We start from the raw sequence: 20,105 nt of genomic DNA, 5'->3' as shown, positions 1-20,105 counted from the left end.
TTTATGACGACTACTGACCAATAGCATGCTATCTGCTATTCGACATCAAACAGCTTTGAAGTTTTGTGCAAAGGACGTGACAGAAATATTACTACTTGGTGTGTTAGACAGAAACCATGCCGGAAAAAAAAAAAACGATAACTTGAAAAGCATGCTGTAAACATGTAAAAGCTTCAAGATACATGAGGGAACCACATAATGTCAATACTGTATTAGTAACTGCATTGCACTAAGAAGGTGATGTGAAAAAAAAAAAAATTAAAGGGTGGGGTAAGGAGTTCAGTTGTAGTAACAGCGTTTCTCTATACCTTGCATTGTTAGTCAATGGAGTCACACATATCTGTTTTACCACAAAGCGAATCACTTGTTTTAGCACTTGTGCCATAGCAGTTGTTTCTCACACTGCTTATCATGCAAAAAAATGCTACAGTCAAACGCCTTTATAACAGGCGCTGTTGTAAGAGACAGTTGGGTATAAAAGACACCGGTGTGCCTGCATCAAAATGGAGGTTGATAAGAAGTCGCAAACATTCTACCTAGCTTATGAGAGGCACCTCATATAAAAGACAAGAATTTCTCAGAGGCGTATCTCCTTTATAAAGGGGTTCAACAGTATTAAGAAAGAAAGCTAGAAATACATAATCCTGAATCAATATCAACTATTAACATGCATGCTGTCCACTATTATTAGCATGCTGTTCTGCACATTAACAAGAACATTAATTGTACTGCTAACTTTTAGGCAGTTAAATTTACCAGAAAAATGATTGCTAATAACTTTCACGCTATATAAAAAGTGTATATAGTAAAACCTCGTTAATTCGAAACCACTGGGGCCACGAGAAATCTTGGAATTAAGCAGATTTTCGAATAAACATGACATACAAAAAGTGGGATGCAAGGAACTTGGAATTATTCTATGTAATCAGGGCTAGTCGTTTGCTGTGACGTCTAGTTTGCGGCTCCAAGGGTTATGTTTTCCAGCAATACCTGGTCTTATTTTTGCTGCAAACACGGGAGAACGGCGGACCTCGCGGCTGCCACTGGGCAAAAATTAGGACGCTGTCCTGATTAAGTGAAATGCGCGCCTGAGGAAAACAAAACATCTTCACTAAAACACAGCATCTACATCGCCAGCTTCTTGTTGCGTCAGCACGTCATCATGCGACCATTCACCCATTCTTTCTGATAAAATAAAGAATTTAATAATGGCCAGTGTGACGAAATGCGCAATGTATTTTGGCTGGAAAACATGATCATTGAAGCTTCCGAACTTGGTTTTCGAAGTAGGCGTTGCAGGCAAAAACTCCGCCAGCAGTGCAAGTGTGCAAATTGCTGGAGCAACCCGGAATCGAAGGTTCACGTAAATGGTGAATTCGGCCAGATTGTCCTTTTTAATTTCTTCACAATCCCAGAAAGAATGGATACATAATGAAGTGCTGACGTTGTGAGAAACATGCAATATGCTGCATGTCTGTCACCAGGTTTTCCGCAGGCACACAATTTAGTTGACCATGAGGCAGTTTTATTTTATTTTTTTACCTTTTGTATGCTGGAAGTAGCAAGGCGGGAATGCTGCAGCTGCCACTTATCAGTATCACTACATTGCATTGCCTTGAGGCTCTTAAGGGCCGTCATTTCTGCGAATCTACGGCAAAACCAGTATCGGGAACTGGCAAATGGCACCCAGTTATCGAATTAACCAGACTGGTGCTGACCACCGCTTCAAATTATCCACTCAGACTTACACTGCAAAATACGGGACCGCGGAAATATTTTGAATTAGGTGAGATTTCAAAATAACCGAGTCCAAATTAAAAGGTCTTGCTGTACTTCTGATGTACTTAAAAGTCTTCCCAAGTGAATTAAAAAATGGTGACATTTGGGACACCCACCACCATACCCCTGATGTATTAAAAAATAGATACTACACAAAATGTACACCAAGAAGAAGCGTATTCAGGCAAAACATGTCACTCAAATGGGCAATCATAAAATATCAGCGAGGACATGGCAAAATGTTTTTCTATAATGTTAACATGCCAGTGGTCTTAATACCATTGGCAACAAAGTTGTGGAGAACATACTCACATCATTCAACTTCCTTTTAGTGAGCTTCAATTTCTTGTCCAGCCTGACGTCTTCAAGGGCTTCCTTCTGCTGCTCAGTCAATTGAGAATCGTAGGCAGCCTTTTCTTTCTGATACTGCTCAAAGCGTTCACGAGCTAAAGCAGCATATTTCTGCAAAAATGAAGTGAATAATGTGGTTAAGAACTTGTAAATCTTTGTCTACAAACAAGTTTACAAGTGTGAAATTACTCACATTTCTTGTATTATCGTCAGCAGTTTTCCATTTTCCTGCAACTGCCTTAATAACTTCAGTAGCTGTGAGGGCTGCCAATAATTAAAGAGACAAAACAGATAATTATTTCAGCAACCTAAGTAGCCGCTAAATATGACATGGCATGTCAATTTTCCAGAATGTATATGAGCACAAATAGCAAAAAGTCAAGACATTTCTGAAGAATCAGCCCATGAAAAACACAGTGATTTCAGAACTGTTTAATGTATATGATATAACGTACCACTGATGTAACTTCTAACGGTAAAGTTTATCTAGTGACTGAACATGCAAGAAAACATGCACATGCAGAACAAAAGAAAAAAAAATGACAAGGCTTTCAGCTTGCGTGATGTTCAGATATAACAGAAAAGTAAATACTTTTAGTTTCCGTAATAGTATTACATAATTTTAATGCATACATAGGAATCTATTTCAAGTGGTTGTTGAAACGCTGTACAAAATGTGTTGCATAAAACTTTTCTTGTTTTCTTTCCTGGCAGTGTAATCTCATGCAATCTATACCTGTGTGCAAGCTATGCTGAAATACAAGCACCAGTTCATGTACCATATATGCACACACTGGACATTGGAGCAGCAGTGCGCCGAGGACAAAAGCAGTGTATAACATATGTGAGGGAGGAATGGTTAGGGTACGCATAGACAAGAAGTATGGTCCTTATGTAAACTAATTTAACACTTGTGTACTACAAGTTGCCAATGCACATACATATGGCCAAGATTGGGAGATGCTAAGTATTAAAAAAATATGGAAATTCAAAGAAGCAGCCTTAAGTCCTTAGCAGTGATGGAAGAGACATTTTTAATTTTGGAGCAGATTCCGGAGCAGAAAAAATTGTGCTTTGGAGCAGCCATAGGTGCTTTTGGACCAGAAAAATAATGCTAGTTTGGAGCAATTATTGACGTTCTAGGAGCAGATAGCAAAATATTCCAAATTACTCTTGGAGTTTAAACTGCCATCTGAGCTTCTGATAGATATCAATACTTATCAAACATATTACACATACAATAATCACTTGAAGTAGCGTGAAACAAATAATAAACACTAAGATGAGATACCTATATTTGAAACACCAATACTTGTGGTAGAAATCCTAAAAAGCTATAAAGCTAAGCACTAAATAAAAAGCGATAAAGCTGAGTCATTGCCACATGTATATATTGCAGAAGCAGCAGTCTATAATCACTGCATGTTTTGATAATTCACCAAAACAGACAGCCTAGAAATTTTCAACAGTACCGTAAAATAAGTTAAATGAGCTTTACACTTAAATACCACTTCTTGAGATATAAATTAGCTCAAAGCTGCTAAAGTAGTGAATCTAATCAGTCATATATCAAAGTTGTCATAGGAGCAGTTAGTAAACATTATGATGCTAAACTAACTAAACACACATTTCATAAAAATAGTCTGCTTGTAAGATATAGAAGTCCACAATGTTAGTACATGTAGCATTGTCAATATGCTAGTATACAGTCAGTTTTTGTTTTCGTTTAGGCTCATTGGATGGCCACGCGATTGAACTTCACTGTTTTCAGTTTTCCGACTCCATTTTGGAGCAGGTTTGGAGCAAATTACCAACTAAAATTGCAGTTTGGAGCAGGATGGAGTAGCATTTCTTTTTTAGAGCAGTACTTACATCACTGACTTAGCTACTTAAGTGAGAGGTCTGTATACTTTACCTAGGAGCCAAAATTATGCATACGTACAACATTATTAATTATTTGCTTCCTATTTGATAATGCGGAACAGAGGTCTGCGTAATCGCATAACTTTGTTGGGTCATAATTCCAAGCAATATAAATTTCTAAGACAACACTTAGTAGAAACATGCATCCCATGCATGCATGCATGTGACGCAAATAAACAACAAAAATGATCTAGGATCTCCATTTCCGTTTGTCACAATGACATAAAGCCAAGTGACCCCGCTACGGTGGTCCAATGGCTTAGGCACTCGGCTGCTGATTCGCAGGTCGCGGGATCAAATCCTGGCCGGGGCAGCCGCATTTTTGATGGAGGCAAAAATGCTTGAGGACTGTGTGCTTAAATTCAGGAGCACGTTAAACAACCCCAGATGGTCGAAATTTCCGGAGCTCTCTACTATGGTGCCTCTTATAATCATATTACGCTTTTAAGACATTAAACCCCAACAATTATTACTATTATAAAGAAAATTTATGATCAAAACAGAAGAGAGCCATAAAGCAATTACTCAATCGAGATGAACAATTATAAACAAAAAAATAACAGAAAAAAAGAGAAAGAAAAAAAATCTGCATAAAGAATATGAATTCACATCTTCGCATTACAGGTGAAGAGAATTTGGCTCTCTCTTACACACACAAGCACATATGCACGCAGCAAACACAATTTTCCCAGAAGGGTTGTTCAGCATTATGATGTATAGCAATGCTTGCCTAATCACCTTCAAAGTAGGTCACTTGTACGCACAAACACTTGCTCCATTGCTCCTTCTCACGTTAGATGCAACAACAAAAGGCTTCTTCAGGATTCTGCCAGAGCTTACCCATTGCATTCACTTTATGTACTCCACTATTGCGAAATGTATCCCCTTGAGGCCTAATTTCAGAATATAGAACAGTCAGAAGTCACAAGAAATGAGATCCAGAAAGTATGGTGGTTGAGGAACGAGCAAGATGTTACTCATGGCAATGAAGTGCTGCATATTGCAACGAACTAAATAAAAAACAGCCACGAATCGATGTCTTGCTCACCCCCAGACCAGGAAGCAAAGTCCTCTTTTTTCTCCACTTCCAAGCCATTTCACGCTACAACAGTTTGCTGGTGATGAGCGTTGAAAAAAAAAAATGAGAAAGAAAAGATGCTACCACAGAATCTAACAACTGCGTCCTAAGGAAAATAAAAAGGGGGGGCTGGTGTCACAGAAGTACTCAATAAAGAAAGGAGTTAGGACACAAGACAATCAAAAAGAAACAAAAGTGACAAAAAATAGTCATTGCATGGTAAGTCCACGTTCGATTGATGACGCGAGAAATGTGGCTTGAGCCTTGAAACATGCACCACATCACTTTGTGGAAACCGATGGGAACGTCTTGAGGTGCCCTCAGGGAGAACTTCGTATGTAACATCACTGAGCCAGCGTTGAACTTTGTACGGGCCGAAGTAGCGCCGCAGCAGCTTTTCAGTGACGGCGCGTTGAGCGAGCAAGGCAGCGTCCGAGTTGGGGAACATGCCCAGGTTGTTGGGAAGGAGCATTGTCTCGAGCTTTGTAGTGACCTCTCGACCAGGAACTAAGCGAAATGGCGTGAAACCTGTACTCTCTTGGACTGCTGTATTGTAAGCAAAAGTTACGTAAGGGAGTATATCATCCCAGTTCTTGTGATCAACGGCCACATACATTGACAGCATATCTGCAATGATCTTGTTCAACCGTTCAGTGAGTCCGTTTGTTTGGGGGTGATAACCTGTGGTTTTCCGATGTTCTGTACCACTTAGTCTCAGCACTTCTTGAAGCATCTCTGCGGTGAAAGCTGTCCCACGATCAGTAATTATCACAGCTGGCACTTCGTGATGAAGAACGATGCTGGTAACGAAAAACTGGGCGATTTCGGCTGCAGTAGCCTTGGGCAGGGCCTTTGTTTTGCTGTAACGTGTTAAATAATCGGTGGCAACCACAATCCACCGGTTTCCAGATGAAGATGTGGGAAACAATCCGAGCAAGTCAATGCCAATTTGATGGAATGGTGTTTTCCGCGTGGCAATAGGCTGTAGTAGTCCTGCTGGTCGAAGAGGTGGAGTCTTATGGCGTTGGCAGTCGCGGCGTGTGCGGACGTACTGCTTGAATGTCTTCGCAAAGCATGGCCAGTAGTATGAGCGGCGAATTCTTTCCAAGGTGCGCGTGTAGCCAAGGTGTCCGGATGATGGTTCATCGTGACAAGCATGTAAAATATCGTCCCGAAGCGAGGTCGGCGCAACCAGTAGGTAAGTAGCCTGGGTATGGTTGAAATTTTTCTTATAGAGGACTCCATCCCTGATGCAGAATAAGGCTAGCGAACGTGCGAAATTTCGAGGAAGACTGCTTTTTCCGCCTTCGAGGTAGTCAATCAGCGGGCTTAGCTCCACGTCGGCGCGTTGCTGTTGAGCCGAGTCGGTTGCTGATACAGAGGAAAGGAATGTATCGTCCTATTCAACGTCCGCGTTCGTACCTCCAATTGGCGCACGTGAGAGACAGTCAGCATCGGTGTGTTTGCGTCCTAACTTGTGAATGACTGTAATGTCAAATTCTTGCAGCCGAAGGCTCCACCGTGCCAGAGGACAGGAAGGATCTTTGAGGTTGGCGAGCCAGCATAAAGAATGGTGGTCACTAACTACCCTGAATGGTCGACCGTACAAATAAGGCGGAAACTTTGTTATAGCCCAAACAACAGCTAAGTATTCTTTTTCTGTTACAGAGTAGTTTTTCTCTGCAGATGATAGTGTTCAACTTGCATAGGCAATGACGCATTCTACGCCATTTTGCCATTGAACCAATACAGCTCCAAGTCCGACGTTGCTGGTATCCGTGTGTAGCTCTGTGGCAGTGTTGCCGTGAAAGTGACCGAGTACAGGTGGGGCTTGGAGACGGTTTCATAGCGTGTCAAAGGTGTGATGCTGATCCTGACCCCATACAAACGGTATGCCTTCTTTTGTAAGTTTATTTAGTGGCTCAGCGATTTTAGAAAAGCCTTTGACGAAGCGTCTGTAATATGCGCACAGTCCCACAAATCGGCGGAGATCGCGCTTGTTAGTTAGGACAGGAAATGAGACAACAGCTTTCGTTTTCTCAGGGTCTGGGTGTATACCGGCGTGGCTGACGTGACCAAGAAACTTCAGTTCCTTGAAAGCAAAGTGACATTTCTCAGGTTTGAGAGAAAGTCCAGCTGTTCGAATCGCCTGAAGAACTGTCTGTAAGCGCTGTACGGGCTGCTCAAACGTGTCTGAGAAGACGACCACATCGTCAAGGTAGACCAGACACGATTGCCATTTTAGCCCAGAAAGAACCGTGTCCATCATTCTTTGAAAAGTAGCTGGCGCCGAGCATAAGCCGAACAGAAGGACCTTAAACTCGTAGAGTCCATCAGGAGTAATGAAGGTAGTCTTTTCGCGGTCGCGCTCATCAACAGAAATTTGCCAATAGCCGCTGCGTAGATCCATGGAAGAAAAGTAATGAGCCTTGCGAATGCGGTCCAGCGAGTCATCTATTTGTGGTGAAGGATACACGTCTTTCTTCGTGATCTTTTTCAACTTTCGGTTGTCGACGCAAAATCGCAGGGTACCATCTTTTTTCTTTACTAACACAACAGGGGACACCCAGGGACTGGTTGATGGCTGGATGACATCGTCCTTGAGCATCTGCTGGACCTGTTGGCGTATAGCGTCTTGTTCGTTTTGCGAGACTCTATAGGCGTGCTGTCGAATGGGTCTCTCGGTAGGCTCGATGATGATATGATGCTTGGCAAGCGGTGTTTGGTTCACTTTCGAAGTCGTAGCGAAGCAGTCCCGAAATGAGTTGATTAGCTTCAAAAGACGTTCCCGTTGTGCGGACGGTAGACCCTGGTTTACATCGAGAGTGCTTGCGAATGTCATGGCGGAATGGTCGCACGACGAAAAGGCAGATAATGTTGAGAGACCATGGACGTTAGAAATATCCTCAAGGTATGTGATCGCAGTGTGTTTGGTAAGATGGCAATACTCCTCGCTGAAATTCGTGACTAATAGGCAAGCCTGCTTCCTCCTGGTCTGAACACTACCTCGGGCAACGCAGATTTGTGCAAAAAGTAGGGACAAATTTCCTGCCGCAATTACAGCATTGGAGACGTCTTGGTCAGATTCAATGCTGATAAAGAGGCTGCTGCGGGGAGGCAGAGTAACTGATTCGGAGGATACCAGTAGGGCAGCCTTCGATAAGTGGGTGTTTTTAGGTTCAGGATGAAATGAGTCCTCGAACGACACCTGCAAGTCTCCTAGGTCAGTAATTGCGCCGTGTTCGCGAAGAAAGTCCAGTCCCAGAACGAGTGGACGGGTGCACACAGGTAATACGAGGAAAGACCCTGTGAACATCGAAGCATGGGCTCGAAAACAGGCTGTGCACATTCCAGTAATGATGAGGTGGCCTTCTGCTGTACACAACGGGGGTCCTTGCTAAGGGGTAGTTACCTTCCTCAGTTAAGATGCCAGGGCGCTGCTCATAAGCGAATAATCAGCACTGGTGTTGACGAGGGCAGTGACGAAGTGATTATCGACGTATACGGTGATGTCGACGGAAACAGTCTTATGACTTTCGGAAAAGACTGAAAAATCAGAACGGTCTTCGTCGGGTTTTTGAGTCGAGGGAGGCTCTTTGACAGTTCGTTGGGATGCGGCTTAACCCCCAGGAGCCGCGGTTTCTAGTTTCCCCTGTGGGGACTCTGTGACCGGCCTCTGAAAGGAGCATAAGATGACGATGGAATGCTAGGTGACGTGGGGCAGCGAGGTGATGGTGATCGTGATTGGGGGCGTTGACCAAGGCGAGGAGCTTGCTGGCCCGTAAGGTACGCTTCGATGTCGCAGGGGCGCTCACCGTAACGCAGGCACCGAGCATCAGGGTGAAAGCCACGGGGACCAAGTTGGCGGTACTGGCAATTGCGGTAGATGTGACCTGCTTCGCCACAGTGGTAGCAGAGTGGACGGTTATCTGACGTACGCCACACGTTGGCCTTTGTGGCGTTCTGTCGTGATCCAGACGGATGATAAGCGGATGCACTCGGAAACCTTGAAACGGGTGGCGGAGCCGAAGCGGTGCCCTGGAATCGATGGCTAGCCTGATCCATTGTCCGCATAGTGGGATCAGGAGCATGTGGTGCAGGAGATCGCAGGGCCGCTGCATAAGTCAGCACAGGGGCCTCAGGCCTTGTTGGTACAAGTGGGGTGACCACCTGTCGGATCTCATTTCGGACTAAGTCTGCGAGAGCATTCACGAGTGGTTGGTGTCCCGCTGCTTGGATTTGGCGCAGCTGGTCTCGCTCGACGCTTATGAACTCTGCGAGGGCATGCCTCTCGCTGTCAGCCCCGATAGAGCATGCAGCAGTGGGGACGTCGTGGCGTTCATACTGTGACGACTGATGCTGGAGAGTACGCTCCATTGTGCTTGTCTCATTTATGAACTCAGCTACAGTTGTCGGTGGATTGCGCACGAGTCTGGCAAAGAGCTGCTCTTTTACCCCACGCATTAAATGACGCACCTTCTTTTCCTCGGACATTGCAGGGTCGGCATGCTTGAAGAGTCGAAGCATGTCCTCGACAAACATCGAAACTCTCTTGTTAGGTCGTTGGTACTGAGATGAGATGGCCTGCTCTGCTCTCTCTTTCCTTTCAGCGCTGTGGTACGCATAGCGAAACTGTTGGCTGAACTCTTGCCACATTCCAAAGAAACCCTCGTGATTCTCATGCCACGTTTTGGCAGAGTCTTCCAACGCAAAGTTAATTCTCCGCAGCTTGAGAGCTCCATCCCATTCGTTGATGTTGGCAACTCGATCGAAGTGGTCAAGCCAATCATCAACATCCTTATGTCTCCATGAAATGAGCGTGGTGTTTGCGGCGCGTGAAAAACATGCGGGAGAAAAGAATAGGCGTCGTTGGTTTGACTCGCCTGGTTGGTAGTCGAGGTTGCCATCTCGTCTTGAGAGAGAGGACCGTATTCGGGAGATAGTCCTCGCAGGCGGCGACTGCTTCTTGCCGTGGGAGCTGTAGCTGTCTCCAAGTAGCTCGGTGTGTCGGCTGAAAATCTGGAGCCGAGGCGCATTTACCCAGCCCCTCCACCAGTGCCACGAACGAAATAACAGACAGCCACAAATCACCGTCGTGCTCGCCCCCAGACCAGGAACCAAAGTCCTCTTCTTTCTCCACTTCCAAGCGATTTCACGCTACAGTTGATGGCTCATACCCATTACCTGTGACAATATAGAGAGATGTAATTGCGATGTAGACACTACTTGTCTTGCCATTCGTCCTGTCGCATCCTTCGAATCGCATAAACACACCCTTTGCAAAACTCTCATGTAAGAAGGGCCAGTAAAAAACTGTTCAGGTGGTAGGAACTCATGATGCACCAAAACGTTGATGCCAAAAGAATACAATGAACATCACTTTGACTTTCGCTCTGATGATGTGTGATTTTGTTCTGGCATGAGAGATGCAGGTACGTGCCACTGCAATGATCGCTATTTTGTTGTCAGACTGTAGGTGAACACTCAAGAGTTATTACCAGTAAGAGAGAGAGAGAGAAGACTCAAGAGTTATTACCAGTAAGAGAGAGAGAGAGAGAGAAGAGAAAGGCCGGGAGGTTAACCAGATATTGGCATCCGGTTTGCTACCCAGCACTGGGGGTGGGGAAATAGGGGCAAGAAAGAGGGTGTAGAGAGAGAGAGACAGACAAAAGAAAGAAAAAAATGTACGTGCACTCAGGAGAAAAAAATGTACACAAGAAGGGCGTCCTGAATACAATCATTCAGAAATTTCAGTCGATCAAAAAAAGCACAGTAACGCTTGCAGGGCCTTTTTCTGTTATGTTGCATCCTGGCGATAATGCAAAATTCTTTGCTCCGGCGGAGGTTGATTACCAGTGACAGCCTGCTAGAACATCTGGTCCTATGAACTCATTTTAAAGAGCCCACCAGAGATAGCCAAGCAACATTCCATCTGATCCACTTTGAACCACCTCAGAACAAACCTCAGACAAATGCATCTCACCTTCAAATCGATTCAGAAAATGGCAGGCATGCGTATATATATTGTATATACACACACATACATATACAGGGCGTCCCAGGTAAATTGAACCAGGGTTAAAAAATATGCCGGCACACGCAATTACGACGCGACCAAATGAATGTTACTCACCGTTGCCTGGAGATAGACTATTTTTTTGTGCTCAAATATTGTTTAATTAGATCTGTTTAATTAACTAACTTTTCAAGAAACAAAGATGGATAAAAAGTTTCAATGAGAAAGTTGAAGATCGGTTTGCAAAACGTCCAGATAGTTTTGAATTTTATATCTGTTAGGTAATAGTGTTCTTCTGCTGATTACAAATGCCAAGGAAATAAAAAAAATACCACGTGACAAACCCGCTCGCACGTCAGTGTGCACGACGATTCTAGTGCTCTCTAATGTTATGCGTACAAACAACCATAGCATTTGTCCCATTGTGCTATCTCGGCAGGGCCACAACAATGGTGGCGGCTTTACAATTAACATGTTTTGCTATCGGCCACAAAAACGTTAACCACTGTGACTGCTTATCGCTATCATGACCGGGGCGAGGAAAGTGTGTCATTCGTATGCGGAACGTTAGAAAGCACTAGAATTATCGTGCGCACTGACGCGCGAGCGGGTTTGTCACATGGTATCTTTTGTATTTCGCGAGCATTTGTAATTAGCAGAAAAACACTACTACTTAAGAGATATAAAGTTCAAAACTATCTATTCGGACGTTTTGCAAACCGATCTACAACTTTCTCTTTGAAATTTTTTATCCAACAGATCTAATTAAACAATATTTGAGAACACAAAAAATAGTCTGATTGACTCCAGGCAATGGTGAGTAATATGCATTTGTCGCATCATAATTGCATGTGCAGGCATATTTTTAAACCCTGGCTCAAGTTACCTGGGACATCCTGTATACTATATTATATATACACATACATAGTCATGACCAAAAATGACGCTAGGGTTCGGGTGTGTGGGCAGCTAGCTGGTAGTAGAAGAGGAAGACGAGATAAAAGAACAGCCAGCCCAGCGTTCTCGCATTGTCTCTTGTCCCTTACTGTACAATGACGCAGTCTATGAACTACAAACGCTAAGCGCGTACCCAAGGGTCACTGCTGCTGTGGGCTTTCCTTCTCGTGAATGCCATTCACGGTAATGCGATCATAGAGCCAACAACCCTCCTACTCCCAGGAGCACATATGCCACCATTGTAGTCAGCACCACATCAGAAGACTTCGCAATAGTCATTGGCCAAGCATGCCAGCTCCATCGATGTGACACCGGCAGAGAGAGCCAGCATCGGCCATTCAGGCGACACAGTGTGCGAACTTGCTGACGATGAGAAACAAGCCATTCTGGTTTCAGGCATAGCCTGACTGCCACATGGATCACCATGAAGTCGTTGCTGTCACCATCGAAATCGCCACCAATTATTCGGGAATGACCAGTTCAGTGAAAATAACGAAACTCCATCAGACAACTCCAACGACATCGGCGTGAGATTCAGTAATAATTGTGCTCAAGCATACAGACGTGGTGCCCAGAGCCAGTAGAGATCATCTTTCGCCACAGCGACTGCAAAACAAAGAGTGATAACAGCAAGAAAACTGCAGGCACTTTGCATCATGATGATCACGTCCGGTGGTCTGTCCGCGCTCACACTCATTCTGCGCTGTGCAAGCATTGTCGGGATCGGCACGCAAATGCACACCAAATCACTGCCAGTGTTGCCCACCCGAGACACTTCTATCAGATCTCCAAAGAGAGCTGCAGCGTAGTTGGATGAAGCATCGTCAACAGCTACGTGCGCTTGAAGTCATGGCTAAGTGTCATGCCCACGAATGTTACTAGGGTTCGGGCGTGTGGGCTGCTAGCTGGTAGTAGAAAAGGGAGCGAGATTAAAGAACAGCCGGCGTGTGTGTGTGTACTTTTTTTCCCTCTCTCTTGTGGCTGACACTTAGGCGAGACATTTGGGCCTATTCTCGAAATAATTGCTTGGCTTCTTTTTTTCAATAAAGTTGCTTCTTCAGTATGTCGGTGGACTACATTTTTCACTTAAACATTAGCAGCATTTCTTTTTGTTTTGCAGCTTTTTCTGCAACCTTAAGAGGAGGTACACTGGGTACTAGGTATGGGCTACTGAGTGTGACTGATCTTGACAAAGCCAGAGACTTCCGCTACAGCTTTTGCAATGCTCACTGAGTAAACTGGATCTTCGTCATGAAGCAGGCAGACACAATCATAAAGATCATTTGCTTCTACTTTATTGCATCATGCAGTTCATGCAAACTCATGCACAAAGCTGATGTTGAAACTTATATGTAGATCTCCTAATGGATATTGGGATGTGCCAGAGGTGAATATATTGCCACCCACATGTAGTGGGTCGACTGCAAGAGCGGCTCTCAATCTGGAGGAAAAAAAGAAGATCGCGTGCTTCTTCTCCGCTCAAGAACCAGCCACGACTGACGCATCGTTCTAGAGCTAGCTACTCCGTGGTCTAATAAACCCCCCAGTACTTGTGATTCATCGTGACAATATACAGGACGTTTTAAGAAATGTGTCCAATATTCTTTGAATATCAGCAAAAGGCACTATTTGCTCACTGTCTTCAGCGTTGATTTTTCTGTAGCGGCAGGCATCTAAGAGGGTTGACCACATCATTGGGAACAGTAATTTGGAAAGTTAATTTGATTAACTTTTCAAGTAGTGGAGTTAGGCAGTTGAGTCAAATAAGAAGAACCCATTCATGAGAAGAACCCATTCTCGTTATGAGATTTCGAGAAAGTGGCCTCCAGTAATAACTGCAAATTAACAAAATTCTCCTAAATTCTGCCATGAAACCGAAACCGAAATGCAAGAGCTAAACTGCCATATTCATCTGAGACATCCGAAATGAGAGAGCATTGTTATATCAAACATCAACCAACTTTGTAGCGTGAGTGTGTGTGCAATTAGAGCACGCATGATGCACATACATTAACGAAAGGGGAAGAACTGCAGTTATGTAACCATAGTTTTGAACAGTGACGTCATTGTCGTCTGCTCGTTGCGCTCGTCGGTCCTTTGGTTTCGGTTTCACCGCAGAATTTAGGAGAACTTCATTAATTCGCTGTTATTACTAGAGGCCATTTTTCCGAAATCTGAAAATGGCAATTGGTTTTTCCCATGAATATGCTCAATTCTCCCATTTGGCTTAACTGCCTAAGCTCACTAATGAAAAAGTTAATTGAATTACTTTCTTAATTACTATTCTAAATGATGCCTTCAACCCTTTTAAGATGTCTGCCACTACAGAAAAATTGGCAGATCCCACGTACAGTGGGAGTCGATGATCTGCGAAGCACGAATGAGGAAGGTTGACATGTCCTTTTGAAATCAGCACAATGTTACGAGGTGGAGGTAAATGGTGCCGTACATGACTTACGTGTCATGATTATCATGTTTGGATATGTGGTTTACCTTCGTCATCTATTCACGTCACGTTATACCAAAGTTAGTATATGTGGAGCTAGCAAAACAGCCGCGAGCATGCTATGAGCGTGGTATGTTGTCATTTTCTTAAATGACATGCTTGTCAGCATTATCATGTTTGCACCAATCATATACTTTCGTAATCCGTTGACGTCACGTAACGCCAAATTTGCTATATGTGGAGTTAGCAAAACGGCTGCGAGCGCATCATGAAGGGCCCAATGTACTCCCACGTAGCGTTGACGTGCGTGCACACTAAGCACAGCGGTGCTACGTTCGCAAAACGCGAGCTCTCTATGGTCTGACGCTAGGCACCACCGGAGAGGCCAGCGTCCGTCGACGCGGCCCTACGGCAATTGGCGCGAAATGCGACATGCTGCGTATCGCGCCAATGCCTTACCCAGACAACACTGCCTCTCCCTCTTTTCGTGACGGAAAGATGCCAGACGCGCTGAAACGCGCATGCATGAAAGCAACGCAGCGCTGACTGGTGCCTGGCATGGCAACGCCTGTGTGACGCGACGAAATGGACGCTACGGAGCACGCGCACCACATCACGTCGAAATTTATTGGCGCCTTGACTGTGGTATGTACTCATGTTCTCACATGACACGCATCTCATAATTGCCACATTTGCAACAGTCACATACCTTTGTCATCTACTGATGTCGCGTAATACAAAATTTGGCATATGTGAAGCTAGCGAAACGGCTGCAAGCACCTTATGAGCGTGGCATGTATTCATGTTGTTACATGACACGCATGTCATGATTTTTATATTAAGGTCGGTCACTTGTGTTCGTCATGCAATCACGTCATACCATACCAGTTTTGCTACATGCCATGTGAACAAAACCACTACAAGAACTGTAGGATCATGAAATGTAAATCATGACATTCATGACATACATGTCATGATTTTCATGTTATGACTAGTACAATATGTTCTTCATACAGTCATGTTATGCCATACCAAGTTTGGTATTGATACCATTATCGAAACGGCCAGGAGCGCTAGATGTCGTAGGCGGCTAGATAGATAGATAGATAGATACGCTCAAAGTCACCAAAACTCCCTAAGAAATGCTTCGCATTTAAAAAGCAACGGTGAGGACAGCGAGCAAATAGCGACTTTTGCTGATTTTTAAAGAATGTTGGACACATTTCTTGAAATACCCTGTATACATGAAAGAAGGTCACAGTGAGAAGCAGCAGTTATGCTGAGCTTTCGTCTTCCGGGGACTGGCATTAATCAAAGCCAAGGAAAGTATAGGAGACATCGTAAATATAAATGTGAAGAAATTGAGGTGGCCGAAATGAGAACTTGCCGCCAACAGACCCCGAACAATATTTCTGGCTACGTCACTGCCAAGGTGGTGTTGACTCATGCTGTGATAGTAACCCCACTGGATTCATGGTATGCTTCACCGAGGAGTATGTTGGCATTGGAGCAAAGCTGATTTTCAGAATCTGCTGTGGCCCCAAACAAATTGACTCGCAGCAGCGGCTCTTCGCAACAGTGCTTCGAACATGTACGATCATTGATAGATTAAGGCTTTACTTATTGCAGTTTCGCATATGCCATTAGAGCAAAAAGTTGGGAAAATAAAACTTCAAAGGATTTCAACATCTAAAATTTAAGACATTCTTACACGGTGACTCGATGGGGCTTGTGGCAGTGCCATAAAAGCATCTGAACTTTCAAGAATGTCCAAAAAATCTGCAATCGTGTCAGCCTTAGTACTGCTGTGTGAGTTGTATTTCCCATCCAATATTGTAGTTGTTTTGCAACAGCCTGTTGTCGCCCTATTTAGCTTTTTTTTCATACAACCTGCTTATAACAATTCCCAGTTATTATAACAATGGGATTTTCATGGTACTTGAGTAATGTTACAAGTGGGCTCAACTGTACCTTCCCCCATGTGTGTGTCAACATAATAAAATGCCAACAGATGTAAAACCACGGTGGGCTAGTCAAAGAAAGCTTTGTTTTAATAAAATAGATCCAGCTTAAAAGCTGCTGCGGTAATTGCCTATTTAAATCTTGACAAGGAATGTACATATACCTACCTTTCATATCTTCTTTTATGACAACTAAGGCTGTTCTTGCATTTGATCATCAATACTAAAGAGTAAGAACAGTCTGTAATAGACTTAATGATCTGGGATACATGGACTTTTGCAGAGACAACCACGGGGTTCTCAGGAACTATTCTTCATCAATGGAAAGAAGTGGTAATTAATATAAGTAAAATATTTTGTGGGACATACAATTTCAGCTAGAAAACATAGATTTATGCCAAAACCACGTTGCCTCCAGAAAACCACTGCAGATGCAGGCCCAATGTATGCCAATGTTGGAAATGCATGTTTCATTTCATTTTATTACCTTAAAGACCCCATTGAAGGGGTATTACATAAGGGGTGGGTACATATATGAAAACGTGAAAGCCATTTTTTTTTTTTTTACAATGCAAGGTAATTTGTTACGGTGTTCAAAAAGGTGGTAGGACAGGTTATGGCGGTGACTTCGTTAGAAAGGCCGTTCCAGTCCGTAGCTGCACGAAAAAAGAATGAGGACGAAAAAGTGACGGTGCGCATATGCGACCGTCACTTTTTCTATGTTGATCTATGTTTTCTATGTTGATCTATGTTGATAGATATGTGGGGTTCAACGTCCCAAAACAACCATATAATTATGAGAGACGCCAAAGTAGAAGGCTCCGGAAATTTTGACCACCTGGTGTTCTTTGACGTGCACCAAATCTGAGCCCACGGGCCTACAACCGTTTCGGAAATGGATGTTAATGGACACTGTTTTGAAACATGCCTTATTTATGGTGAGATACAGCTAAGCCTGAAAACACAAACTGAATGTTTGCTGCTGTCCTAAAATTAGTTAATGCTACTTCTGTCAAACTAGCCCTCTAGAGCAGCTTATTTATTCATTTCACAGTGTCACTTAGCCATGTAGGCAATATATCATCACAATGCTTCAATTGGTGCATTTTTCCATCCAAAATTTTAAAGGAGTACTCGTTAGAAATAGTACAGCACTACTTTGAAGTGGCAAAGACAATCAGTCAAGACTGCTTCGACATACCGTCAGTGAGAGTATGTCCAATATACAGGGATGTCTCACAAAGCAAACACATGACTCAATAAACACCAGGCAAGGATAAAAGAAAACACAACTACGACAACACAGGTGGCGTGCTTACATTTTCTTTCATTCCAACTTGGTGCACATCTTTCTAGCTGGAATTATGTTTCATGGCAAATGCCAACTAGATCACGAAGTTGTTCTTTTACAGCAGAGATGCAGTACCGTTCCCACGTGGCATCCGAAGTCAAACAACGGTTAAAGAACACCTCTAAAGATGCTGCTTTACACATATGAGAAGGCTATTTCACCACTAAACTTTGACAACCAACGATCAACTTTTTTGAGACCCCCCCCCCCCCCCCCCCCAGTTAGAGAGAAATATGACCCCATTTTCGCATAAGTTGGCTCATGTTGAAATCAAACCTTGCGATTTCCATGGGTGTCAAGTCAAATCAAGTTTATTCTACTTCAGTGAAACAAAGCCGAGGTACACAATTCAGCTGCCTTGTCATCGCTAAATGATTATTCAATAAGATAGCAGGCTCAAAGTACACTCAAGATTATGAAATCAACTTCCTCTCAATTAAAGGTTGCGAGCGTTTAGGAAAGCCAGTAGATGGAAACTTACGCGGAATTATTGAACTAGCTTTGAACTATGATCAGTGACATCGATTTCCGAGTAAAGTTTTCTGTAGAGTGAAGATAACAAACGCTTGTTCAAGGCGATTAGTCCACGATTACTCGCGTCAATTTCACAACTGCAGACAAATTGCTAAGATAGCGCCTATGCAGACGTTTCTAAAGCAAACACACGACTCTTGCGAATCACTATATTTTGCACACCTGGGTTTTCCTTGAGTACGATCTTTCTGGCGTCGGCCGCGAAGAGAATGAAGCCAGAAGGAGGCCGCTTCGGCACTGGCGGTACGGTGCCAGTACTGCTGTGCTTTTGTGTCGCAAATCCCCGAGCAGAATTTTGGGTTAGGCGAGCGCAGCAGCTGGTCGCCCTGTGTATGGAACAGATAATTAGACGAAGGGTCCGCTACATTTAAAGGGCTCAGGCAAACGTATTGGACAAATACAATGCACCTAGAGCTGACCGGATAGTATGCATGTAAAGTTCGCTTAATTAGGCAGAAGAAAAGAACGCTAGAATTTTTTATTTAGACTGAAAGGAGTAATGAAATAGAACAGCTCGTACGCCTAAAGGTGACACCGCATTCTGGTACAATATCACTAAAGTAATGTAATACAAAATTAATCTTTGCGTTATCGATAACGAGAGCAGTCATACCCTATGCTACGTCCGATAATATGCTTATTTGAAAAGAACCCTTTTAACACAGCCGACATGCTCAGCGCCATTTTTTCCCCCCACTAGTGGCAGTGTTGCCCACATTGAGAAGATGCTTCCTTATGGTCGTTTTTAGACGTACGTTAGGCTAGAGATTTCTCTTCAAAAGAAAAAGAAAGGATCAATAGTATTCAGTGTCAATGTTTCAGGAAGAAATAAAGGAAGAACAACAAGAGAGAAGGCAGGAAGGCCAACCAGGCACATGCCCGGTTTGCTACCCTATGCTAGTGGAATGGGAAAGGGGCAGTATAAAGATGAGAGAAAAAAAGAGAAGGAAAAGAGGAGAAATTGTCAGTACAAGGGCTGACAAGCTTTCAGAAATTTCAAAGTGGCTATAAACTGCAGGAAGGACTCTTTGACTCGACCTCTTATTTCCACTGCTTAAAAAGTTCATTGTTTTATGAGTATAATGACAGCCGTAATTATTGTTTGAGTGCATCAGAAGATATGACTTCAGCCGCAGTAAATTGAGCGCTGCAGGTAGCACGCAGATGTCTCATTTCAGTACTTTTTCAATGATATATTCGACACATTTATTGGGAAGACACTATGGTTCAAGCTCAAAGGGCAGCCCAAGCTGGCAATATTTTGAACATGTCTCGAGGTATTATCCTGTGGCCTTTCTGTATTATTGTTCCACAAAATAATAAAAAAATATGTTAAACGTAAGTCAAAAGGGACAAAAACGAAACCAAAACCTGACTGATCGAACTCCCTTTTGTGCTCAACGTTGTACTAGTTGTACGCTGTAAACGCAGGTGCGCCGTTACAAGGTCAGGGCAAAACAACCTTATTCATGCTAATACCACTGAACAAGGGAGCCGATTCTCATAGCTCGTTTTCTGCGAGTGAAAATGCAAAGTACAGGTGGTCATCGAGTGCAGGTCACTTCCATGAAGCGCTCCCGCTTTGATTAAAAGACAGACGTCTCAAAAGCAAGACCACGTACAAAGCATGCCGACGTTCATATTTATTAGATGTACAGTAGACTACTGGTGTAGGTATGGTATGGAAGGGGGGGGGGGATTTCAAATTT

At 43.6% G+C, this 20,105-nt stretch overlaps 1 protein-coding gene across 4 annotated transcripts in view; it reads right to left on the bottom strand.

Moving 5' to 3' along the window:
• The window catches only part of LOC119187790 (transcription factor A, mitochondrial), a 62,412-nt gene extending 43,294 nt beyond the window's left edge, over nt 1-19,118 (bottom strand). For all 4 annotated transcript variants that reach the window (XM_037435875.2, XM_037435873.2, XM_037435876.2 and 1 more), the window contains exons 1-4: nt 19,010-19,118; nt 18,559-18,722; nt 2,324-2,394; nt 2,092-2,241 (exon numbers count right to left, since the gene is read on the bottom strand). In XM_037435875.2, coding sequence (XP_037291772.1) covers nt 2,092-2,241; nt 2,324-2,394; nt 18,559-18,722; nt 19,010-19,080 — 456 coding nt within the window. In that variant the 5' untranslated portion in view covers nt 19,081-19,118. The remainder of the gene's footprint in view (nt 1-2,091; nt 2,242-2,323; nt 2,395-18,558; nt 18,723-19,009) is intronic.
• Nucleotides 19,119-20,105: the final 987 nt, after the last annotated feature.

The sequence above is a fragment of the Rhipicephalus microplus genome, chromosome X (genome assembly GCF_043290135.1).
Source record: "Rhipicephalus microplus isolate Deutch F79 chromosome X, USDA_Rmic, whole genome shotgun sequence".
NCBI classification, from domain to species: domain Eukaryota; kingdom Metazoa; phylum Arthropoda; class Arachnida; order Ixodida; family Ixodidae; genus Rhipicephalus; species Rhipicephalus microplus.
Note: the sequence above shows the minus strand (reverse complement) of the source record. Positions and strands in the feature narration are given on the sequence as shown.